At 47.1% G+C, this 27,255-nt stretch overlaps 1 protein-coding gene across 1 annotated transcript in view; it reads left to right on the forward strand.

Annotated features, from left to right (window-relative positions):
• LOC146809091 (uncharacterized) overlaps window positions 1-25,395 on the forward strand; it is a 37,771-nt gene extending 12,376 nt beyond the window's left edge. The window contains exon 2 of the mRNA XM_085615891.1: window positions 23,858-25,395. Coding sequence (XP_085472017.1) covers window positions 23,858-24,043 — 186 coding nt within the window. The 3' untranslated portion in view covers window positions 24,044-25,395. The remainder of the gene's footprint in view (window positions 1-23,857) is intronic.
• The last annotated feature ends 1,860 nt before the right edge of the window (window positions 25,396-27,255 follow it).

The raw sequence follows: 27,255 nt of genomic DNA on the forward strand, positions 1-27,255 counted from the left end.
CTCGTTCCACCTGCCTTGTCAAGCGGGTATTCTTCGTCTTCCTGACTATTTGCTGTCCACCCCCGATGCTTGCGGGCACGGTATTTAGAGGGATCTCCTTGAACCAGGCCACATTCCAGTTTGCTGGCTCCTCCTGGCTATTATAATAGTTCCGTTGACCTGCACAACTGTCCATATCTCTGGCTCATAGGGGGTGTGGAACTTCCACCCCGGGCGGCAGTCCTTGATCACCACTTGTGATCCTACTTGCCAGTTTGGGATCCTAGCATGTCGATCATGGGAAGCCTTCTTGTTGGTTGCCTGTTGTTTCTGCTGTGCCTTTTACACGTCACAGCTTTGTGGCACCCACTTGGAGTCCTCCGGAATAACATCTCTAGGTGGCTGTCGGAACATTAATGTTTCGGGAGCACATCCTGTGGTGAAGTGTGGGGTCTGCGAGTACGCCAGGAGGAATTGGTGAAGACATACTTCAGCACCTTGATTCTGGTCCACTCCTATTCTGAGGGCTTGATTCAGTGTCCTCATTAATCTCTACACCTCCCCGCTAGCCTGTGACCATCGGGATGTGATTCTTTGGTGTTTGACTGCCTTCTGTGCCAAAAAGTCCTGAAACACTTGCCCTTGGAAGTGGAGCCCATTGTTGGACTTCACCTCTCCCAGCAGACCAAACATTGCGAAGGTCTTCTCCAGTGCCGGTGAATGAGGTGGAGGTTACCAGCTCCACCACTGGAAACCTGGAGAATGAATCCATGATCACCAGAGTGTTCCGTCCATCCAGAAAACTCTCGAAGTCGATGCTGACCCTAGCTCACGGGTGCTGGAGCAGGGTGCATGCCAGTGATGGTGCAGGGGTGGCAGCACCAGAGTTCTTCGTCCACGAGCTGAACCATTCCTGGAAACCAGACTTTTGCTCTAAGCCTCGCTTTGGCCTTGGCTGCCCCTTGGTGGCTTTAATGGGTGAGCTTGACCATCAGACCCTGGAGGCTCTTGGGGATGGCGATTCTCTGTCCTCTCAATACCAGGCCAGATCTGCTCATGCTCAGTTCATGTTGTGCTCTCCAGAGCTACTGATGCATGTTCTGCTTGTCCGCCAGCATCAGTTTGGATCCTTCAAGGAACCGGTGCCATTGTTTTTTTGCCATGATTTCTTTCACCTTCAGGAGAGTGTCAAGAGCATCTGTGGCTTCTCTTATGTCTTCTCGAGTGATGGCCACTGGGCAAGTGTGGGTCTTTACCATGTTCACGAAACATTTAGTGCATTCTTCAAGCAGGGCTTGCTCTCTTGGGGTGCTTGGTGAGGGGTGACATGACAGAACATTGATGGGGTTGTTGACCATGGGCCTGTAGGCCAACTGGAATGAATTTGCTTGGAGCTGTATGGCCCATCTTTCTATCCATGGGGGGCAAGGCAGGATGATATATTGATGGCAGCAAGAGTGGCTTGTGATCCGTCACCACCCTGAACTGGTGACCACATGGGTAAAGATGGAAGTTCAGGCATGCCCATGTAATGGACAGCACCTCGGGTTCTGTTTGTCCGCAGGGGGTTGACATTGGTGACAATGCCTGGCTTGTGTAGGCCATGGGGTCATGGATGGCCTGAGACCCACAAGGTTGGTGTCCACAACCAGCTCGGTTCTTTTCCGTGGAAGGAAGAAGGCCATAATGGTCTGGTCCAGCAGTGCTTTCTCGATGTTTTGAAAAGCGACCTGCTCATTGGGGCCCCAGGACCAGAGCACCCTGGTCTTCATGAGGTGCTGCAGGGGATCTGATAAGGTGGCCCGGCTGGGTATGAACCTTCCGGACAATGTTATCATGCCGAGGAAACTGCACACTTCATTCAGGTTTTGCGCTACCTGGGCATTTCGGAAGGCTTTCGCTTTCCTGGGGTTGACTTGAAGACCCTCGTGGGAGAACACGTATCTGAAAAAGTCAATAAAATTCTGATGGAACGAGCATTTGTTTCGGTGGAGGGTGAGGCAACATTCTGTCAGGAGCTGTAGCGTGGTACGCAGTCGCTCATGTTGTTCCTTCAGTCTCTGGGAATATATGAAGATATCATCACTCAGGTTTATTATGCCCACTAGCCCTAAAAGGGTTTCTTTGATGGCGTTCTGAAACATCTCCATCCTGAAGAGAAGCATAAACTGAGTCTGGTGTACCGCGGGAGTCCCACATGTGTGGAAAAAGTTGTGATATAGTGACTTTCGGGCGCCAACTCCAGCTGGTGGTATCCTGAGTTTAGATCCAATTCAGAAAACCACTGTGCTCCATTTAGGTCTGCCATATTATCATCCATGGTGGGGATCATATGTCTTTCTCTCCGGATGGCCTGGTCAGGGAGCCTCATGTCCACACAGAGCCAGATGGCTCCAGGCTGCATGCGTTTTGGCGCGATAACCAGTGGATAGACCCACGGGTGGGACCCGACATCTTCTCGATTATCCCTTTGCTTTCAAGGTCTTGTAGCTCCTTCTCTACCAGTGGACAGAGATGAAATGAGATGCATCAGTGTCTGAGTGCTGTGAGCATGATGGTCTTGTCAATGTGTAGAATTTTCCTAGCCCCTGGAATAGTTGATGGAAGTCGTTTAGCAGGTCTTCCGAGTGTGAGTTGTGTATTTTTATTTTGAAAAACACCAGCTAAAAATCTTCTCCGGTAGGGCATCTCAGCAGCATGATTTTTTGGGCATCCATGACGCAAAATGTGGTCCTGACAGTTTGGTTGGTGCTGGTGATGTCAACTTCAATCGTGCCCATCAGTGGCAGGGGCTTAGTACACTCATATGTGAAGATCTTAGCCAAATTGGGGGTGAGAGGTGGATGGGGAGTAAGCTTTTCGTAGTGGCTCGAGCCCATCACGTTTACTGATGCCCCGGTGTTAATTAGGGCCTGAATCAGGACATGTTGACAAGCACGGTGCACATAGGTGGGGGATGCCTCTTGCAACTGGAGCGACTGGAGCATCCAGCGAAAAAGATCACAAAGATGTTGTAGGAGAGAAGGATCTGCTTCACATGTTTACCCCCACTTTTTGCTGGTGTTCCACTGTTTTTCGACTTTCGTCTGGCTGGGACCCTGCTATTCAGGGCCCCAGCCTAGCTGCTTCCTCTCTAAATTGATTGCGTGTACTTTAGGTACACCACAGATTGAATCCTGAGGTGCGCTTGTGAGTCCCTAGTATATGGTATACTATGTACCCAGGGCATAGGTACCCCAGAGGCCTACCAGGGGCTGAAGCATGTATTATGCCACCCCTGGAAAGCCACCCAAAATGACACCCTAGGTCTGCTACTGCAGCCTGGGTAAGGTGGTGCATGCACCCCTTACTGAGGTATAGGTTCACTATACCTCACCTATCACTACACATACAAACCTGTCAGTCACCCCTATAGCAGGCCTTATCAATCCTGAAGGCAGGGTGCTTGGTTATATGTGAGAGGGTGCCCAGGCATGAGCTGAGCCCCTCTGCAGGCTTCGGAATCTCTTCTCCGTGGTTGTCAGTGGTGCAGGCTGACCATATACTCTTAAGTGCATTATAACTTAAACGGTTAATGTTAACTTTGGACTGGCTGCACGGAAACATGTCATGTTTGGTGTCAAACACCTTGGAATCATACCCCCACATCAGTTCTTGATGTGAGGATATGATCCCACCCTTCTAGAGGGAGAGACATGGCAGTACTGTTATACCCGGTAGAAATCAAATAGAGTCCTGACATCCCAAAATGGATGCTGCAGCCACAGACATGGGTCTGTCCTCCTGCTGCTGACCAAAATTCCTGGACAATAGGTTTCCTGTCACAGGGAGGTCTAACCACCTCCCAGACAGGCTTATGTGTATTTGGGCTGGGTGGGAGCACTCTCTGAGTGCTTTGAAGTCGTGCACTGGGGGCACATTCGGTGTCCCTGTGCATAGTCCAGCTCAGACCTGTTCAGGGGTTTCCAGCCCCTGCTCTGGCAAAAAAATGGACAAAGGAAATGGATGTAGCCACCCCTCTTTCCAAACCCTCCCATAGGTGGGTCCCCAGAGCTAGTCCAACCCCTTCCTTAGGAATAAGTAAGGAACCTCTGTAACCAAAACGTTAGATATCCCTGGACGAAACTCTGAAGCTGAATCCTGGAACTTCAACGCTCTACTCAAGACTAGAGGACTGAATAAATCTCCCTTGGGGTCAAGGAGGGACTCCCCTGCTTGGCAGGCACCAACAAAGCAATTTTCCAGTCTGCATCTCCAAAGCTCCCGCCAGACTCCGAAGTATTTTCAGCCCAGGAAGAGGATTTCCAGGCATCTCAGAGACCAATCCGAGTCCCCAGCAAAGCTGGGACCCGCATCCCTTGTGAGTAGCGTGGAACCGGAACTCCTGGTCACCATGCACTTTTGCAAGTGCATTGGCTTCTCGACGTCTCCTGAAGTCATGCTTGCACTGACTTGTAGCCCCCACCTCGAGCACAGAATCCACTGTAGATTCTTGGTCTAGTCACCCCGAGTGACCCGTGGGCCGCCATTTTGTGTTTCGTGTCGAGGTCCCTTTGTGATCCCTGGTCCGTCGACTGGTGGGTCCCTGAGGGAGTAACTTTGAATTTCCTTGGGCTTCCCTGGTTGCTCCAGATGTGCCCCAACTCTCTACCAAGTGGTGAGTCCCACAGACCTTGCTGGTCTGCACCGAAGCATCTTTCTCGTTTCTGCGTGGGTTGCTGTTGCCAAGGCTTGTTGTGTCCAATCCGGGCACCGATGCTGCAGCACTCGATATCCTTCGTGGGACAGCTCAAATCCAGCTCCTGGTTGTCCTCGACGCCTCCTGGTCCTCGTGGCTGAAGAGTCAAGCTTCACCTTTCTCACCTGAAATCACCCGACATCGGTGGGCATCTGCCTATCGCCTTCTTGGTCACTGGCTAGTGATCCAGACTCTGTCCCCTCTGCTTTCAGGTTCTTCTTATCTTCGATCCAGGCTTGGATCTCTTCGGACACTTTAAATCTTCCCCACAGCAGCACTTCTTTGCCAGGTCCCATTGAAAATCGACAACGCAACCCAACACCTTTTGACACCTATGCACCCGGCTTCCCTGGGTGAGGTAACACGAGTACTCCAGTGCTCCCATGGGTGTTGGCCCTAGAACGTCCTAAGTCCCAAAGGGTTTGGTCCTGAATCACTTCTAAGTGCCCCTAATCTTTAAAAATCTAATTGCGACTTTCCCCATAGAAGCTAACGGGAGCTCGCGGCTGTGTTCACACACTGCACATGGCCCCCATGGGTTCCCTGTGTCACTACCTTGGGTGGTTCCTTGGGGTCCCAGCAATTCTACAGGCTCTAGGCCTTGTGTCTAGTTAATTCGTGGTTCTTATACCACTATTTTAGTATATGGATTGGTTCGCCCCTAGGGCCTGACGTGTATTTGTGCTATTTTACTGTAATATTTGAAGTGTAACTTATGTATTTTGACCTTTAGTCTCATAAAGAGACTAGGAGGGTGTGTTTAGTAATAAATACATATATTTTATATATATACCTGGTGTGGATAGCTCATTTAGGCACTCAAGAGATTATAGACTGGTAAAACAAGCTGCTTTACATTCCTTCAAGACTTAACCTGAAGGCTGCTCTCCATAGCTACCACTAGGATAACTTTCAATAAAGGTTGTCTTTAACCTATAACCAATAAGGGGTTGTTTGGACTGGTACAGGGTGCCCACTATAACTAGTGGACAGCATATACCAGGCCAACTTCTCAGAGATGTCATCATTATCTTCGAAATGGGCCGTAGTCCCTCGTGTGGGCTGTGTCCCTGGGTTGACAGGGCATTCCAGTGTCAAATGATGTAGAGTCATGGCACATCCAGTTGAAGCACCCTCTTCAGTTGAGGCTGCCCTCTTCCGCCATGGCAAACACTGGCATAATGATTGACCTTGCCACACTTGGAGCATGTTTGCCCTCTTTCTGGGCACTATCTGATGGCTTGTTGTCAAAACCGCAGTATCCAACACTTATCGGGGTGCTTCCCAGGGGTATTTTGCCACTGAGATGGGCCCAGGCGTAATTGTATTGCGTCCACCATTTCCTCTTTGATGGAGGTTGTCTTCAGGGCTGATGAGGTGTTTGCATTCCAGACCCACCCTGGCAGCTTCTATTTCATCTGCCTGGCTATTGGAGAGTTCATTTGAGTGTGACAGGATCAGGATTTCATCCAGGGACATTCCTGGTTGGCAGAGTAATTGGCATCAAAGTGCAATGGACTTACATCCCTGTATGATTTGCATGCGGAGGTCCTCATATTGGTCGATGTTCATGACCGTGCATGTGAGCGTTCGCAGCCTGGCATAGAACATGTCTACTGACTCTGCATCCATCTGCTTGGCGTAGCTTAAAATAGTCTGTTGAGGGCTTCAACTGCCTTGTCGTAGTCATCATCTTAGCCCGTGTTCGGCAACTTCTCAAACAGTTCGTAAAGCTCATCGTCCCCAAAGTGCATCAGTAGCGAGCATTTTACAGCCCCATCATGCTGCAAAAGTAGTTGATGAGGAGTACAAGCCATAGTTTCCACCAAGGCGCAGCCATTGCTGAGTCAGCAAGCTGACTGAAAGGTGGCAGCGGAGTGACAGAAGCGTGCAAGTATGGCACAGGGGCACTTGGTTCAACTGTGGTTGATCAAGAGGTGGTGGATCCACCATTGGTGCTGTGATGCAGGCAGCAGGTGCACCTCGGACAGTGGATAGTGAGGGTGCATACTGGTCGCTGATGCGGAACCTTGCTGCTGAGGGCACTCCCCTTAATACAGTGCTTGGACACTGTAGATGTGGGGGAGAGTCATGTATATAGATTGTTTCCTTTGCCTGTTAGTTGGGGGTGTGACCACTGAAGGGCCTCTTTTCCTGTATCCCAGGAGCCTATTAGCCACCTCGCTTCCCCTCAGGTAAAGTTTATGCCCCCTTGGGGCAATACCACAGTCTCTGTGGTGGCACAGGGAGGGAGGCTCCCAATGCGTGTAACTTACTCCCAGGGACTGGCCTTCAGATGACCTTTCACTCACCTGCACTCTCTACAGGCAATGAGGCATGCAGCCGCTCCTGGTAGCGCTGTGTGCTGAGGTGTGTTGAGTCCATCTCTCTCCTGGCACCGCAAAGCTGTCTGGGTTAGGCTATGCCCCTGGTGACATGGGTGAGGTGAGAGCCGTGGGAAAGCCAGTGCTCGCAACAGGCAGGAGCACAAGATCCCAGAAAGCAGACGCTGTCCCGCGGAGTCCCGGGGTATCATGGGTGTAGCTTGGGCACCAGGTGGCAGCAGGATGTGCGGAGTCACCGGTCTGAAGAGAACGAGACCTGCGATGCTTAATGGTTCTGCGGCACAATAGCGAGGTGGCAGCCAGAGTAAGTGAGGGGTCAACACTCCCTCATTTCCATTGTCGTAGGTGGCCATAGGCGTGTAGGTAGGCCTAATTACCGCGGCTGTAAAACAGATTGCACCCACACACAGATTACTGCTCAGCTAGTGATCATGTGCAACCACTGCTTGTTTATTTATCCCCTCGAGCCAAGCCCCACCACAAGGGGTGCAACTGGATGCATTTTAAGGTAGAAGCTGGGTGGCTCTCTACACTGAGGACTTTACCCCGCAGCATCTTTTCTGAGGAGCGCCTGTCCAGGCTTAGCCTGTGGATCAACCACTTCTACTCGCAGCCCATCAGTGGGGCATTTGGTCCAGCTGTGGGCACTGGTGCAGATGGACCTTCATGAAATCATGTGGGACTTCTACTGTGATGCTGTGGGAATGAAGCTGTGGCTGGAGCAGCTCAACGGGGGCGTACTGGTGGAGAACATCCTGTGCGAGATGCCAAAGAAGTACAGGGGGCAGGACATGCGGGCAGTGGGCGCTGAGCTGATCTGCCTGCTCCCCAAGGTGCCCCAGCCACCCCTACCCCCTCAGCTGCTGAGGAGGTCTCAGCACACACTACAATGCTGGTGTCGTCCATTATTATCAGTCCCGGCGTCGGCTCGGTGCCTCTGTCGGTGTTGATCCTGTGCCTGCTGGTGTTTTTCATCATGTCTTTCTTCATGGCGGTTGGCCACTTCATGCTGGTCGGGGGCATTTCTTAAAAATAATAGTGGGGGCCCGCTGTGACCTCCGCAGTCCCGGGGACCACCACCTCCCCGGGGCTTCAGTCAAGTTGGGAAGGGGGGGGCACGCAGACCTCCTCCTGGAGCCCGTGATGGCCCTGGGGACCGCCACACCCCCAGGGCCGGCTCCTGCAGTGCCCCGGAGTGCCCACCCCAGAGACACCGCTGTTTGCTATGACAGGGCAGGAGCCGCGCGACTCCCACCCTGTCATAGCAAACTTGCTTTTGATTTTGGAAGCGAGAGCAGGGACCTGCTCTTGCTTCCAAAATCCAAAGCTGATTGCTTTTCCACACAGGGAGCTGGATGTCAGAAGCTCCCCGTGTGGAAAAGCAATGCTGGCTCCTGCAGGACGTGGGGAGCCAGTGGGAACATGGGGCCATTGGGGCTCCCCCCACGGTCCCAAACGGTGAGGCCAGGGCCCGGGGGATGGAGCCCTTGGGCCGGAATTTGCCACGGGAGGGGGGCCGACGCGGCCCTCTTCTCGTTAAATTTTTGTGCGGCTCTCAGCGTGGCACTCGAGTACTTCTTAAGTCTTTCAAACACCGAGGGGTATATTCTGAAGGACACATCGCCGTGTTAACGGCACTGTATCACAACCAAAATGGTGATAAATTTAATGCACCATTCACAAGCTGGAGCAAACAGCCCATATCACCAGTTTACCAGCGATAGCAGCCTCAAAAAGCATTTTCACAGATGACCCCGGCAAATATTGCGAATGAGATGTAGAGTAGGCGTACCCATGCAAAAAGCAGCGAACACATCACTTCACAAGTTTCTCAACCACCAGCAAGATCGTCAAAGAGAGTACAAAACAGGCTATAAGGTGTGTTAGTAGTAGGAAGTTTACACCTGCTTGTGAGGGAGAAGACGGAGCGGACCGGAAGTGGGGCTGGTCGGAGCCACTGCATACCGCTCCGGAAGCAGGACGCGGTCTAGTCTCTGACTCGACCTTAGGGGCGGACCCGGAAACAGAAGAAAAGGCACAGAGGCAGACGCGAGAGGGGAGTCAAGAAGAGGAGAACGAGACTGGAGAGAAGAGGGAGAGAAGACGCGAGGACGACGGAGAGAACGCGGACAAAGGCAAGCGACGACGGGAAGAAGCAGCCGAGGCAGACGGCGAGAAGAGAGACGACGAGCCCAGGAGAGGGGTATACACTGCGGACAAACCCGGTGGGCAGAGGAGAGGAGAAGACGCCCCGGGTCCCAGCGCCGCGGTCCGTGTAACGGGCCGTGGCTCAAGGCGAGTGACTCTTAGGGGACCTTTCGGGTGGGGTCGGTGGAGGTAATAAGGGGAGGGGGCAGGCACTAGACATGTGTGAGACCTGACCTAACTCCCTCACTTCCCTACCCTCACGCCTGAGTCGAAGGTGGTGGTAGCACAATCATATAACTGCATCAAGAGCCCTGACTAAAACCTGGTTCCTTTTGTTGTTTTTTTCCCTACTCCCTCCTCCCGAGCACCAAGAACCAAGACAACACCCTGGAAAATCACAGAAAACGCAAAGAAGAACCCAGAGACAGTGAAGGAAACTGTTTGTTATTTTGAGGATATTTTCGTTTAAATTGCTACGCATCTCCACTGACTGGCATCAGGAGAATAAAAGAGTCTGATACTTTCACCTGTTACCCTGAGAGAGTTTCTTTGGCTTGGTCCACTGCCCGTAGGAACCCCGACTACCACAGCTCTGAGCTGGTGTAAAGTCGGACTACAACCTGCAACATAAAAGGGAGCTCAGCCCAGAGCCACACCTGAATGACAACAGATGCAATGGAGCCACCGATCATGCAGCTCGGATACCCAGCACTGCTCCGCCACCCCCGGCTACCAGCCCCTTGTCCGCCATCCCCCCTCACCGCCACCCCCCACAAACAAATGTGAGAGCAACCTTAGGAGATATGGAACGTAACAAATTGGCTGATGTCGCACAATTAGAATTAAGAACATGCATGAATCCCAATCATCTATGGATTTACATATAAAACATTTTATTTAAACAAAACAACAAAATAAAAGTAGGTATAGGCATGGCGTGTCATCCCTCGACAATTTGTTAATCACAGCCTGCAAGACAAAAAGAAAGATAAGATTGTGCGTCATGCGTCCATCAAAGGCGAGAGAGAGAAAGAGTGAGAGAGAGGAAGAGAGAGAGGAAGAAAGAAAGAGTGAGAGAGAGAGGAAGACAGAGAAAGAGAGAAAAAGTGAGAGAGAGAGGAAGAGAGAGTGAAAGAGAGAAAGAGTGAGATACAAGGAAGAGAGAGAGAAAGAGAGAAACAGGGTGAAAGAGAGGAAGAGAGAGAGAGAGAAAGAGTGAGACAGAGAGGAAGAGAGCACGAAAGAAGGAATGAGAGAGAGAGGAAGAGACGGAGAAAGAGAGAAAGAGTGTGAGAGAGAGAAAGGAAGAGATAGAGAGTGGGAGAGAAAAAGAGTGTGAGTGACAGAAAGGAAGAGATGGAGAGGGAGAGTGAGTGTTGACACTGTGGAGAAAATCCTCACAGCTCACCTTTCTGCCACCAGTGTGTCTCCAACCACATGCTGGGACATAGTGCGGCCCTGAAGTTTAGTCATCGGAAACATAGTATAGAATCAGTAATGGCAGAGTACATACAACTGCACCCGCGTAATTCTCTGTTTCGCCCCTGCGCACCCAAGCTGCTGCACCCCATCAACTCTCGCCGCCCAGAGGTGTCTGTCCGCCTTGCACACTCAGGCTGCTGCACCCCATCGACTCCTGTCGCCCAGAGGTGTCTGCCAACCTCTGCGCACCCAGGCTGCTATACCCCATCCACTCCCACTGCCCAGAGTTGTCTGCCCACTGCTGTGCACCCAAGCTGCTGCACCCCATCCACTCCCAGTGCCCGAAGGTGACTGCCCGTTCCTGCGCACCCAGACTGCTGCACCCCATCCACTCACAATGCCTAGAGGTGTCTGCCTGCTTCTCTGCACCCAGGCTGCTGCACCCCATCCACTCTCACTGCTCGGAGGTATCTGCTCGCTCTTGTGCACCCAGGCTGAGGCACACTATCCACTCCCACTGCACAGAGGTGACTGCCCACTGCTGCGGAAACAAGCCTCTCTGCTCACCTTCCACCACCGGCGTTTGTGTAAGAGGGTCCATCACGTGCCGAAGCAACCTCCTCAGCCATTGCGTACACACGGTCAAGCTGAGCTCACAAATCAGGGTGGGTGTTGATTGCAGGATGGCCACGCATCTTTGCTGGCCTGCTAGACAAAAAGCAAGATAAGATTGTGCATCATGCGTCCATCAAAGGAGAGCGAGAGAGAGAAAGAGTGAGAGAGAGGAAGAGAGAGAGAGAGAAAGAAAGAAGGAGTGAGAGGAAGACAGAGAGAAAGAGAGAAAGAATGTTAGAGAGAGGAAGAGAGAGAGAAACAGTGAGAGAGAGTAAGGGAGAGAGAAAGAGAGAACAGTGTGAGAAAGAGGAAGAGAGAAACAGAGGAAGAGTGTGAGAGAGAGAGAGAGGGAGAGAGAGAGAGACGAAGAGAGAGAGAAAGAGAGAAACAGTGTGAGAAAGAGGAAGAAAGAGAGAAAGAGTGTGAGGGAAAGAAAGGAAGAAATGGAGAGGGACAGTGAGTGCCCACACTGTGGACAAAACCCTCACAGCTCACCTTTCTGCCACCGGTGTGTCTACAACCACATGCCGGGACATAGTGGAGCCCTCAAGCTCACTCATCTGAAACATAGTACAGAATCAGTAATAGCAGAGTAAATATGACTGCGCATGCCTAAATGGCCTTTGTGCATCCAGGCTGCTGCACCCCATCCACTTCCACCACCCAGCGGTGTCTGCCTGCCGCTGCGCACCCAGGCTGCTGCACCCCATCCACTCCCTCTGCCCAGAGGTGTCTGCACACCCCTGAGCATAGAGGCCTCACTGCTCACCTTTCCGCAGACCGGGCCCCCTCCATATCATACAGCCTCGCTCCGCAGGCCACCAGGTCTCACATTTGGTGCTGCATCTTGATTTTACCATGGCAGAGGACATACCAGTGAACCCGCCATCATCGCAGGTTGCACACCCACTCGGCCCTTGCGGTGCCACTAACTCTGTGACCAGTGAGGTCACACCACGTGGCGGTAATCCCCCGCTGGTTGATGGCTCAGGCCTACACTGTGGTCCAGCAGGGCACACAAAACCTGACCTATCCGGACCACCAGGATTGGACATCATCACAGGCTGCACAACCATTCAGCACTTACAGTGCCCCTACCTCAGTGCACTGAAAGTCACTGTCCTGTGGCGGTGGGCCTGTGCCGGCCGCAGTGCATCCGTTGCACCAAGTCTGAAATGGAAATTGCGTGGAGCACGTGTGCCCAGTCCTTTTTATTGGCAGGGTCATGTGCATTGTGAGGCCTGTGCTTGATGGGTGTGGTGTGGGTGTAACCAGCCGCCAGAGAGTGGCTGTTGCGTACTGACAACTAGACCTGAGAGCAGCAGATCACTACAATAAAAATCTGGGCCATGTAGTGTTGTTATCCCTCCCTGTATGCGTAAGCGGATTGGGCTGGCCTGGCGTATGCCAGTCCTGCGTGAGGCTGTGAACAATGACTCCGGAGCTCTTGGCGTGGTTCCGTCCTGGGCTGTATGAGGAATCAACTGATGCCGGTGTCCCTGTTGTAGTGCTGCCGCCACCTGGGCCACAAGTGCCAATGTGTCACCCTGTAGCCAAAGTCCTAAAACATGGCCAACATGGAAGGTAGGGGAATCACTGACCCTACATTCATCCATATTTCCACACATGAAAGATCGCTCACATGACATATCTGTGTGGATATGAATGTTTATTGCACCTTCAGTGGAATGTTGCAGCTGTAGCAATACAGGGCCATGCAAAGCACAAATGTCCGTTTTTGGCACATGGAGGGCAGCCAATTAGAGCCAAGCTCATGCTCGGGGGTTAAGCTCCGTTATCATATGTACTTATCCAATAACTCCGCCAATTACGAAGCACTTATAAATTCACTATACACTCTCCTTGCAGTACTCTAATGATCCAGTCTCTACCTTTGTACTTATACAATGACCGAGACAAAGTTACATAACCAAAGTTTTCCCCAGTGCCAGAGGTAAGATGGTTGTGAGCGCTGCCCACAGCAGAATGTAATGTGGTAATGCCCAGGGGCAGCATCATGCATACATAATGAACACATTGACACAGTTAGATAGATAGTGGAACTGGGTACGGGCACGTGCGCTTGGACCCTTTTTATTGCCAGGGTCACATGTCCAGTGACGTCTGTGCTGGATGTGTGTGGGGTGAGTGTAAGCCAGCCCTTATGGAATGGTTGGTGCTGGCAACAAGTACAACAGTAATCACACACACAGATTCAATCATAAAGGCTCCATGACTTGTGCTGCACTAAGGTATGGACACCAGATGTGAAATAATGCACAAAAGATTCTATCATAAAGGGTTCATGACTTGTGGTACACTGAGGTAGGGGCAGCAGATCTGAAATCATACACAAAAGATTCTATCATAAAGGGTCCATGAGTTGTGGTGCACTGAGGTAGGGGCATCAGAAGCATTCTGCGTGTGCACAGCTAGCGATGATGCGTGGTCTGGGAGGGACGCACTGGTAGCAATGTCTGTTGCCTGCTGGACTGTGTCATCTGCAATCGCAACTCAATCTGATTTGTGAGCCCTGCAGTGTAGATGGAAGGCAGTAGTCAGCACAGATATTGAGGAATGCTTTTTTTCACTTCCTCTTGACAATATCCGAGGACATAGAGTACAATTCTGTCTGCAATTAATAAATCATGTCTCAATGCAAATTGTGAGCTCATCTGACCGCAGTGTATGTAACAAAAGATGAAATATATATGGAATACATTGTCGAAATGCGTAGGTTTCGGGGACATTATAGTTAGTTGCCTACTGGACTCTGAAATTAATGAATCAAGACTGAATTCAAACTGTGAGCTCTGCTGGCTGCAGTGTAGACTGCCATTCAGTGTTCCTTTGGACTTGTAAGATGAATTTGTTCATTGTACTAAAGCTATATTTGATATCAAAAAAGTTCTTGAAGCAAGGATACTAAAAGGATATTGTGTAAGTTTCGGGGACGTTGTTATTAGTTGCCTACTGCACTCTGTAATTAAATTTTAATTGTGAGCCATGCTGACCACAGTGTAGGCCAGAGGCAGCGCTCCGAAATGGCCCTCAGCTACGTGGTGTTGAGATGAGCTGCACAGTTAGTGGCATCAGAAGTATTCAGCGTGTGCGGAGCCTGCGATGAAGAGTGGTCCAGGCGGGCCTGGACCACTTTTGTCTAATGAATTCTGCCTTAATAAGGCTATGTGACGATGACTTGTGGTGCAGTGAGTTAGTGGCACCTGAAGCAACCAGAGTGTGCGCACCCTGTGATTATACCTGGTCCGGGCGGGCCGCACTGGTAGCAATGTCTTTGGTCTAATGTTTTCTGCTTCAGTAAGGCCACGTGGCGGTGACTTGTGGTGCACTGAGTTAGTGGCACCTGAAGCACTCAACGTGTGCGCACCCTGCGATGATGCGTGGTCCAGGCAGGTCACATTGGGAGCAATGTGTCTTGCCTACTGGACTGTGTCATCTGCAATCGCGACTTCATCTGAATTGAGAGCCTGCTGTCTGTATTGTAGATCGAAGGCAGTAGTGTGTACAGACATAACTCTGCGGTGCTGTGCCGCTGTGTTCGCAGGGGCCCTGTGTCGAGGAGGCCCGTGGTCATGGCGGCAGCCACGTGGTAGGGTGAGAGCCACGGCTCTGGCAGACAAGTTGGCCTTCACACAAGTGAATCACACCCAGAGCCCCGGACTATTTATTCACACTTCTGCGCTGGAGTGGCGTATGTTGGACCAGCCCACTGCGCTTCCGCTTACAGGGGATGACGATACAGGTACATGACCGAGGTCTTCCCCACTGCCTGAGGTAACATAGTTGCGTCCACTGTCCACAACACTACAAGCACCAGCAGTATATGTACACATGGAGAGGTTTGTGCTCAGCATAGTGAGGTCTGTTCAGCACATCACCGCTACACTTGGTATTGTGTGCATTATTATTGGTGGGTGACTTGCGTCCTTCACACATGTTTGGTTGCCACATCTCGCAACATTCAGCTATTGTGTGGCTGAGGGGCCAAGCCGTTTTTGGAAGGTTCACTGTCCTGTTGTGCGCTGCCTCAGTGGTAGTAGGGGGCTTGGTCTGGAGGGGGAGGTCCTGAGGGTGGAGGCAGTGGGTTTTGTGGCCTTCTTGGGTGTGGGAGGTGCATGATCAGTAGCTCTATGACATGTGTTGGTCTTCAGATGTGATTCTGGGCTGGGCTCCCTTTCACACTGTAGGTAGTCATCCTACTTTACACCAGTAAAAGGCAGATGTTACATTCCTACTGCTAACGCAGCTTATCGCCTGTTTGTGGATCGCACAACAGATTTGGCTGCTCGTTGAAAATATCGGGAAGTGGTGTTTTTGTGTTATTTTTGCATAGGAACATCTACTCTGCATATTATTAGCATTAGTTGTTGCTCTCATTTGTAGCGATTTTTTTTTTGCGGAAGCTATGGCTGGAAAACTGGCGATATCGGCTGTTTTCACCAGGTTGAGAATGGAATGATAATTTAAAATTACCGAAAAAAATATAGTTTTAATGAGCATTATAATTAGAAATTAGCATTTAAAAAACCTTTGAAATTCACTGGAAAAACCATAGGTTTCAGGGACGTTATAGTTAGAAATTAGCGTTTAAAAAACCTTAGAAATTCACTGAAAAAACCATAGGTTTCAGGGACGTTATAATTAGTTGGACATTTCACTCATACAAAACCAGAGAAATTTGAACGTTATAGTTAGTAGAGCTAACTATAACTCGCGCTCCCGCAATGCACTGCTGATGACGTCACATATTACATCACTCATGACATGGTTTGTGACATCACTGATGACATCACAGATGACATCTCAAATGACATCACTGATGACATCACTGATGACATTATCCATCCAATGTGTGTTTCTGTAAAGTTGAAATATATTTTATATATGTTAATGCCAAGGTGTATTGAAGAATGAGTTGGTGTATAAGTGTGTGGGTGGAGGATTTAATAGGTGTGTGACTGACTGTATAAGTTAGTGAATAAATGTGTCTTACTGAATGCATGGGTTAGTGACTAAACTGTGTGAATGCCTGTATCAGTCTCTCAGTTGTTGTGTAAGCTGCTGCATGGGTTGATGATTAGGTACATGACTGTCTATATGGGTTACTTATTAGTTGCATGAGTATCTGTATGGGTGCCTCAGTGTTTGTGTGTGTGGTTGGATGGGCGGTGTGTGACTTTCTGCCTACATGTGTGAGTGGATAATTTACTGGGTGTATGGGTTCAATACTGCATGTGGAAATAGCTGTATAGGTGAGTGAGTGTGTGTATCAGTGTGTTGGTGAGTGAATGTATGTCTCACTGGTATATGTGTGACTAACTACATATGTGAAAGACAGTATATGTGAGTGTTGGAGTATATAAATGACTATATGTGAGTGAGTAATTGTGAGAGTGGCTGTATAAATGAGTGTGTGCTTGTGTCAGTGATTGTATAAGAGAGTAAGTATATGTTAGTATCTGTATGAATAGGTTAGATGGTGAATGTATAACTGTATAGGTGAGTAACTGGCAGTGTTATTGATTCTTTACATGACTAGCTAGGTGTGTCAATAACTCTATGGATGAGTGATGGTGTATGAGTGTTTGTATAGGTGTATGAGTACATATAATAGTGCTGTATTGATGAGTGACTGCATGCATGAGTAACTGTATGGGTGAATGAATGAATGTGTGTGTATAGCTAGGAATTAGTCAGTGGGTATATAGTAACTGCTATTGATTTGTCTATGGTTTCGAAAATGGTAGTCTGTATTTGGTGGGTGTATCAAAGGTTATATTAGGCTGTGAGCAGGTGCATCAGATTATCACATGGACGATGTCATCAGTGATGTCATTTGAGATGTCATCAGTGATGTCACTGACTATGTCATGAGTGATGTAATATGTGATGTCATCAGCAGTGCATTGCGGGGGCGCGAGTTATAGTTAGCTCTACTAACTATAACGTTTGAATTTCTCTGGTTTTGTACGAGTGAAATGTCCAACTAACTATAACGTCCCTGAAACCTATTTTTTTTCAGTGAATATATATATATATAGGAGGTGCAGATCATTAAGAGCATTCTAGTCCAGAATCATCTGGACAGCAACAAAAAGAATCCTCGCTTGAGTGACTTAACTGGCTTCTACCCCTGCACAAGATGTAAAGAGGGCAAAAACAGTAGCAAGACATTAACTTTTAAGGTTCCAGGCTTAAGTAAAGAGAGAAAAATAAATAAGTTCCTCACTTGTAATACCCCATATTGTGTAAACTGCCTTTCCTGTCCAGGCAACCTGTTATATTGTTATATATAGGAAACACTATACATCCCACAAAAAACGTATTCTTGAACATGCCCGAGCCATTGAGAAAAAGGATCCTACATATCCCATTGCTAGACATTTTGCCGATTCACACTGCAGCAATAGAAATCTCTTACAATTCTTCTGTATTGACCATGTGCCTCCCAATGAAAGATGGGGGAACAGAGAACTCTGTCTACGGAGGCTAGAGTCAAGGTATATTATTGATTTGCAGACGAGGGCCCCCGGGGGTCTCAATACGGAAGAGGAGTTGGCTATTCATGTGGGTTAAGATTATTCTCAAGTTGTAACATCAATTGAGTCCCAAAAACAGAATATTAAGTTTGCCTGTAATGTATTTGTAATATGCCTTTGCTATAGGTTTAGGTGCTTCTCCCCACTTTTAAATTTCTGACAGTATAGAGTGTTATAATGCTCATTCAGAGCTTAATCACTGCAAGCTCATCTAGAGCGGAGTCAGGTTATGGTACTAAAATCATGTTAAAACTTTATTTGCGTAATATATCATTGATTGGATAGATATATATTGCCCTAATTAATTGTGTTCAATTTGTTGGTCATTATTAATTTACAAGACTGGACTCGCGCAGTTGTTTATTTATTCCAAACAGGATGACTTGAAAGTAATTTATTTAGCAATTGCCGAAATCAAATTGATTGTTGAAAATGTTGAACTGTGCATTTGAGAAGTAAGGTAAAGCTAACTCACTTAATAATGGCACACGTTGTCAGTCGTAAAGATCGACTTCTACAAGCCGCTTTTCATTTCTATGCTAAATGCATTTACACATGTGTGAGAATAAGTTAAATGACATGTGACGCTGGTATACAATTAATGGCCGAGGAAATGCGTCCCGTTATTTGTGATTAAACAAATATGTAAATCTACACCCGTGAGAGAAGTGCCTTCTTTTCCGTTGGAGGGGAAGTTTGAGTTGTATATATATATATATATATATATATATATATTTTTATATATATTTATTTATTTTTGGATAGATTTGGAGCAGAGATAGCAGCCTACCAGCTCCGTGTCTTTGCATCTGACACATTATTGCCATGTGATGCCGAATGGTGTTATTCCAGTTCCTAAATCCTGAAAGTGTCTCATTCAGACATGACTCCCCTTTTCATGCCAAGTCCCACCATGTACACAGCACTGTTGTCAAGATGCTGCTGTCTTCGAAGCTCCTGCTTAGCTTCATTAATTCTCAAACTTTTGCGTGGGATCATTCACACCTGCTGCCATGCAGGATTTGCTTTCTCAAACTTTGGGTTTATTTCCCAAAGAATCCCACCATCTACTGCTTTATGCTGCCCAGAAAAACATTTTTATGATTTCTCATATTTTGTGACCCGCAAGCATTCTCGGCTTTCCCCACCACTACATCTTGCTATTAAGGGTGGGCGTAATATGCGTAAGGGACCTACACGGAGAGGCACGGAGATGGAACCAATCTCTGCACTTTCCGCATAGTTCCCTTACGCATATCCCGCCTCCCGCCCGCCTCCCGCCCGCTCTATTAAATACATAAAAAAATACATGTTTAAATAACCTTACCTGATCGGCGGCGTCCCCGGGCTTCAAACCTCTTCCAGCGCATCTTCTTCTGAGAACTGCGCATGCGCGGGAGCCCACGCAAGTGCATTCCTCAGCAGGAATGCGCATGCGCGGGCTCCCGCGCATGCGCAGTTCCCAGAAAAAGACGCGCTGGAAGAGGTTTGAAGCCCGGGGATGCCGCCGATCAGGCAAGGTTATTTAAACATGTATTTTTGTATGTATTTAATAGGGCGGGCGGACAACTTCCGTTACGCCCTGAGTGTGCAGAGATTTGCCCTGTTTCTCCGCCCATTATCGCAGAAGGTGGAAGGGCAAATCTCCGCAGATTCCGTGGGTGGGTGGAACGGAGTTGTCCGCCCACCTTTACTCGTTACTAAACCAGTTAAAGGCATTACAAAACTCCAGTAAGTGACACAGCGCAGTTAGCATCAAGTTGCCATAGTGCGTTGATGGCTTACCTTACTTGACCTTTCAGAACTTTCGGCCTTCCCTGCAAGTTCAGGGGTTGTTGGAGTTTAATTCCCTTTAACGAAGTCCCCGAGTACACAGATTTTTCTAATCATGGGTCCAGAGATTTTAGCTTACTTAATTTTTTCAATAGAAAGTGGTTTCACTTTGTCATACCATAAACCTTATTACAGCCCCACTATTCACCAGAGAAACTCAAATCCTAAATCTTAAGGAACATGTAGCCAGCAAGGAATGCTATGAACCGGAAGAAGGCAGGATCCATCCACGTAGCTTACATTGGTGCAGAACGCTCACACAGCCCGCAGACTTCACCTCAGTTTCCCAAACAGTCACAGTTGTTAAAATTAACAGCGTTAGGTCTAAAAATATACCACTACTATGTCCTAGATTCAACAAAACAGATTTAATCCAGTGTTATATAACTGTGTTCCAGGGAGTTTCCTCACTTAGTAGAAAGCATTTTGAAAGGGTATTCTGTTGGGCTTGCTCTGATTGGCAATATATATGGAGAATCAAAAAGGGCGGTGAACTTCAATTTAGGCTTAATATGAGGTTCATGGGCTGGAATTCTGTCTAGGGTTGGTGCCATGCTTCTGCGGCTCTGCTTTGGGACCGATTTGTTTAGGTCATCAGACTAGCAGACTTGGACTGGCCTAGTGGCACATCACAAAGTCAATCAAAGAAATGGATAAATAGCCACAAAAATGAGGGGAGCATGTTACAAAACAAATACACCAACCTTTCCGTTAACAAAGGAAAACACACAGTTCTTATTTTGCTGAAGCCACTCACACGCCCACTTACCTGGTCACATACTGATGCAGCCAGTCACACACCCATTCACACACCCATACAGCCACTCACACACCCAAACACCAGTACATCCACTTACACACCTACTCACATACCAATACAGATACCCACTCATCCAGTCACATAACTACAGACCCTCACCCCCTCACACACCCATACAGCCACTCACACACCCATATAGCCACTCACACAGGCACACACTTACCCATACATCCACTGACATACCCATCTACTCACATAGCCACTCCCACAGCCAACCACTCATGAAGCCACTCACACACCACTCACAGATCAATACACCCACTCACATACCCACTCACTTACCTATAAAGCAAGGCACACAGCAACTCATGGACCTATACAGCCACTCGCACACCCAGCTACACATCGATACAGTGACTCACACACCAATACAGCCACTTAGACAACCACTCATACACCAGTTCAACCACTCACACACCCAGCTGTACACCAATGCAGACACTGACATACCCTCTCACACACTGATATAGACCCTCTCACATGCAGACATACACTGATACAACCACTGATACAACCACTCACACACCCAGCCACACACCAATATAGACACTCCCATACCCAACCATACCCTGATACAGCCACTCACACACTGATACAGTCAATCATATACCTAGTTATACATGATGCACCCACTGACAAACCCACTCACCAACGCATACAGACACTCACACACTCACTCTCAAAGGTTACAGGGACATTATACGTAGGAAATACAGTTAAAAAATACCTTAGTAATTTCCCAAAAATTCCAAAGATTACAGGGATATTATAGTTAGGATATAACATTAAAAACCATAGATATTCAATGAAAAAAACAAAGGTTACGGGGACATTATAGTTAGGCTCAGTTTTTCCACACACAAAGACATAGAAATTCAGCAGTTAGCAATAGCTTAGCTCATTATAACTTATGCCCCCACAATGTCTACTTGTGACCTCATGTTACATCACTTATACCGTGGTCAGTGACATCTCTGATGACATCTTAAATGACATCACTGATGAGATCGCTGATGACATCATTCAATTATTGTAAGTATTTTCTAAGAGTTTATGATTGTTAAACATATATATTAAGCTACTATAGAAGTCAAATTAGTATAATAGGTGTACTACTAATGAGTGATACTGCTTCTAACATATATTATGTAACTGGCTGTGTGAGTGGTTGTCTGAGTGACTTTATGGGTGTGATAGAGGGTATGTGAGTGGCTGTTTGGGTGTATAAGTGGGTGTGTGAATAGATGTTTGAGTAGCTGTGTAAGTGGCTGAGTTGGTGAGTGAGCGGGTATGTCAGTGGTTATATGGGTGAGTGAGTGGCTGTATGTGTGGGTGAATGGATGTTTGAATGGTTGTGTGTGTGGCCAGAGGTTAGGGAATATCACCTGAAGTCTACAATTTCTGCTGGAGGTCTTCCTGAAAATCCTAAAAGTCTGCCTGACTGCAGAGAAAGGAAAGCAATGAACTTGGTCATGCAAGAAGAGACTCATTCCGGGAGGATAGACCATGTGTGTTCCTGCAAGAGGGACCTTAGAGAAAACTGATGACTCAAGAGAGGGTTCACAGAGAGGGCCAATGTTGTGAAAAGGTCTCCCTGATCTTAATGAGCAGAACATGGACTAAGCCATATCAGGTTTAAGCCAGAAGCATATCATCTATCAGTTGTGTGTTGGTTCAAACATCTGGAGGTGATGGAGCTGCTGAAGAGTGAGGGACTGCAATACGACCGAGTAGAGACCCTGCTCTGCCCAGGAGTGTTCACTGCCCAAAGAGATCACCAAAAGAGAATTTGCTACAAAGACCACAAATACCTTTGCTGAGTGCCTGATCACAGCCAACTTTCAGATCCACCACTAATAAGCTAGGCGCCTCAGTGAGATTTACCTCCTCAAGATTGTCTTCTGTCACTGTCCGGAAAGGACGCAGCCATGGTGCAGATGCAGTTTCAGCTGCATCTGCCAAACACCCAACATGTATTCTTGCAGAGCACTGGTCTTAGCCTGCCAGGGTAAATGAAACAGGAATGTGTTTGGGCCGATCATAACTGCTAATAATTTGGTGATAAAGGAACCATGGGCTGTTGAATGGAGGTGCATTTTAAAGCCAGTGAGATAGTTGGAGCAAACTACTGCACCGGAGCTTGATCCTTCCTAGATCAATAATAGGGTGGGGACAGTAAGAGTGGGAAACCCATCATTACAGGGTAAAGAGGGCAATAACTTGGAAGGAAAGGGGTGGTAGTGGCTCACTATAGAACATAACCTTCTGCAACCCTGTATGTTGCATTTGTTAAACTGTTCTGCTGTGAGATTAGACGTACTTCCTTTTCCATAGAGACAGGCAATCGCCTGATTGTAGAATTATGAGCTCTTGCTCCCCACACTACTTCCCTGAGAAGCCAGTGACTGTTCGCCCTAACTAAACCCCTGAGAGACAAGTGTGGAAAAGGCTGTACTTGGCCCAGTTTGCAGAGCCCCATTAGGACAGACTATAGGCCACCAGCGGACAACAATCGCAACCACCACAGTTGAAAACAATTAGCGGCCCATGTCACGTGAAATGCATTCAGCCAATCCTGGCTTGTAAGTCAGTGTCCCCTTATCATGGTGTTCACTGCAGTGTGGCTACAGGTTCATTGGTTAATGACATAACCATCTAAATTATCATAGAAGGGAAGCCTTGCATAATCATATATCTAGATGTTCGAGAATTAGAATTTTTCAAACCACGCCCCATTGGTTCAAAAAAACTAATTTAAGTCCGAGAACACCATCCAGCTTCTGAGAGGCTTTGGGATTATCGTGAACACTGGTGAGTGAGCAAGTAGGTGAGTGAGTGAGTCAATCAGTGAGTGAGTGAGTTAGTGAGTGAGTACATGAGTATGTATGACCCTTTGATACAGTTTGCACCACAGATCAAACCGTCTCTTGACCTGCCCCTATGAAATTTCTATGAAGTAGCCCCTGTTCGAGAGATCAAAATGAATTAATTTGGCAGCAAAGTATGCTGAGAAAATTCATCGTTTTTTTGACGGCGTGTCCGGCAGCAATGAGGGTGACCGAAAGGTGGGGCAGGTATAAGTATCTTCCCCCAACCCTCTGTGAGCTGTAAATGACACGGCCCACGTGTCTGGCTTTGGGACTCCTCCCCAGGGTCCCAAGACTAGAGGGGTGGAGGTGTGCCTAAATGGCACTAAGGTGGCCGCCCTTTTAGGTGGCCCACTGCATGAGCCGCGGGCAGCCGCATTGTTTAGAAAATGGCACATCAGAGGAATGGACTTCTATGAAGGGATGCTATTAGTTTGATGAAAGCATCTGAGAAATGTTTGCATGCACATTTATCCGGTCAAGCCCCCTACTGACTTCTTTATAGCACTTCTTTATTTTTTGTCTTACAGACACGTGAGGCCAATAATCGTGGTGACGCTGCTCAGGCGCATAGCAGTTCCCGCACGGCACTGACGCTCAACAATGTGGCTCTCGGGCTTGGAATCGCCATTACAGTCTCCTGGGTCGCATATGTTATATACGTGAATGTTGCAGTCAGTAAATACGTCGTCAACTACAGTTACTCGAGTGGCTGACTGGGAAAAATATACGCATTTATTCGATTGCATAATTCGTGATGTAATACTGATTTAACATCTTTCTGACAGGATTTGCGTTCGTGTCTCTGTGTTTTCATATTTCCAATGCTCTACTTTCACACTTTGAATATACTGTATTTTATGTTTTTATATACGTAGAACATGATTAGTGTCTCTTCAAGGCATTTTTTGAGAGTTTTTCAATTTGTATAGTTGACCTGTCCCCTGTTGACCTATGCCGTGGAACTGAAATAACGGCTGTCTTTGATTACGTCTCAAGTGCTGTCGTGTGAGCTCCTCAGTGATGTCATCAATTATGTCTTTGAGATGTCATCAGTGATTCCATGTTTTAGATCATGAGCAGCACGTAGTGGGGAGGCTGAGGTAGTTGTTATGGACTGCACTATGAGTGCCGGACCTCAGCGGGTTTTAGATTTCGCCTTTCAGCCATTGTTGTGAATTGTATAATATTTATATGACACTTTTTATGCCCCTTGAGAGGACTAAAGCACTGAAACATATCACCACTTGAACTGTAGTTTTTAAAGCAATCTCTTTGGATTCTTTATGAAAATATATGTCACTACTGTATGGTCGAGTGTAACCATAAGTCTCAGTTAACAATTCATTTCTAGTGACTTTGTGGGGTCTTGGGTTAACTTTATATATTTTAAAACCCGTTCATGTAGCAAAGAAAAGTAGCGCCTCCGCTCCGCATTTTTCCTGTTAGTACTACTTTTGGCGCTGTCATATATTATGACAAAAGTTAGGGAATGGGGGTATCTCACTAACACCATTACATGTGTTCATTGGCTCGATGCTGATGCATGGGTTCAAGTAATGATAGGACCAGCAAACATTCATACCAAACAAATACCCACATTGAGTGGACTCAGACATTATGCTAATCATCGCCCCTTCCATCATCCCTCCCTGTGGCAGCGTTTCTATATGTATTATGAAAAGTTCACATTATTCACGTAACTGAATATAAATCCCTTAAACATTTTGATATGTGAAGATATAACTCTAATAATCATTTTTTGGGATGATCAAAAGCAAATAGTCTGAAAATACATTCCCTAAGACGTAAAACAGCGATAATTACTAATAAAATGATTTTAGAAATGCCCAAGAGGCATATCAGGGGTGAATCAATAGAAGTAGTATCTGTGTTGCATACACACAGATCTGGGTTCTTACTCCCAGGGTTTTGTTCGTTCTTCTCAAACTATGGTATGCACAGGATATTTGCTGTAAACGAAGCTGAGATTAATGCATATTACTGTATGGCTTAGAATATCAATCTACTAATTTAATGAATAAACGCTTTAATTATATTGGGTGAATACTTTGGTGATGTTTCCTGCCTTCCAGGGTGTATCATTTTAGTGAAGCATTACAATTGGACATGCGTCTAACTGGACTCAAATATAGGCCCCTGAGCACTCTTACTCAGGACTTGGTGTCATTTATCTGAACCTCCTCGGAATATCCTTCATTTATTGATTAGTGAATCATCAAATGAAGCCATCAAAACAGACAGAGGAAAATCTGTATTTTTTATGGCAACTAAATAATTAGTTAATACACTGGACAATGTACCAACAGACTACCTGCTATATTAAAATACCATGCCCTCTGACCCAGGAAGCAGAAGTGTTGTCACAGCTGACATTTAGCAGGGATTGCCCATCTGGGAGGGGTGCAGAACAGCTGGCAGAAAAAAGGGCAGCCTACTTGCTGATCCAAAATGAGGCTGACAGAATCAGTTCACATTCACGTTTTGCTAGGGGAGGGCATAGCTGTTTGAATTTTTTCTCTAGTGTAATTACTAGTAATTACCACAAAATGACTTGTAATTATGCATAATTAAGTGGGAAGCGTAATCCAGGATTAACCACTATATTCTTAGTGAAAAATGCACCCTTGTATCCAAATTGTGGCAGAGGATTTATCTTGCGCTAAGAAAATAGCACTCAAGACTACAGGACATGGACAGCAGTAGCCACCCGCGCTGACTCTCTCTTAGCTCATGTTCTTCTGCGGTAAGACTTTTATCCCAGATTACTCTTTATTACTTTTGGTAATTTTATCTAACAATAGTAATGTGTAATTACTAAAATTATTCTGAATACTCCAGCGTAATTAAAATTTCACTGAGGCCTATTTTTTGCCACACTAAAATATATCCGCAGGTCCTCACAGTGAAGGTATCTGGCCTTGTGGAGCCCTTAAAAGGCTGGAAGATTTTAGGAACCGAAGAAGTGACTAAGTGCTGATAGGACCGGATTCTTGCCTACCTGGTTCTCTTCAAGAATCCTCTCAGGTCGCCAGGATCTTTTTATCTGCTAAATAGTGTGGAGGGGAGAAAACTCAATTCTTAAAACATGACCACCAGCATCAAATTTCATTTAGGAAGGACCACTGACTCCAAATCTAAAATTTGTAGGATTTTATTACAACCAAAAATAATTGCACATACAGACACCTTAGCACAAGGTGAAGAAGATAAATGGGCACTAAATTAAATGCTGGTCTACGTAAGAGTCTCATATGACTCAAAACAAAAAGAATAACCAACTCTAATAACATAAGAAAAGCAATAGTTAAGCCAATGTCTACATTAGGAATCATTAGCCTAAAAAGAAAACAGTTAGTCTATCCCTACTCTAGCTCTAAAGTGACATCCCTACTTAACATTTCCCTCCCAGGCAAGAGAATAGAAAGGTGTCAGAAGTGAAGACTTCCTTAGAAGTACATTCACTTAGTCAGAGCTCGTTCTAAGACGCTCCTTCTAGCTTCCCATCTAAACCTCAACTGCTCTACCCTCGGGGCACTGTCCCTAATACAAAATCCCAAAACCATAGAACACGCCTTCGCCACACCTCTTCAACCAGGTCTTCTCCCAGTACGTTTCCACTGAAACTTGTATTTCATCCAATGACGGTTAGCTTGACCTTGGGTCCCAGGCACCTTCTTCGCTGAAAGTATCATCCTCAAATTCCAATGTACTCCCCTGTTGGCTTCTCGTACCATCCTAACTCCTAAAACAAAGACCTAGTCTCTCTAACGAGCTAAATGTCCTTGCACCTGCAACAGAAACATGGGAACGAAAAACTTTTCTCTTCTCTAAGATTTTCCATCATCTTGAAACCCAAGCCTTTACCAAGGGAAATCATTTACGGCATACAACGTTGGCTAACATA

The sequence above is a fragment of the Triturus cristatus genome, chromosome 7 (assembly GCF_964204655.1).
Source record: "Triturus cristatus chromosome 7, aTriCri1.1, whole genome shotgun sequence".
Lineage (NCBI taxonomy): Eukaryota > Metazoa > Chordata > Amphibia > Caudata > Salamandridae > Triturus > Triturus cristatus.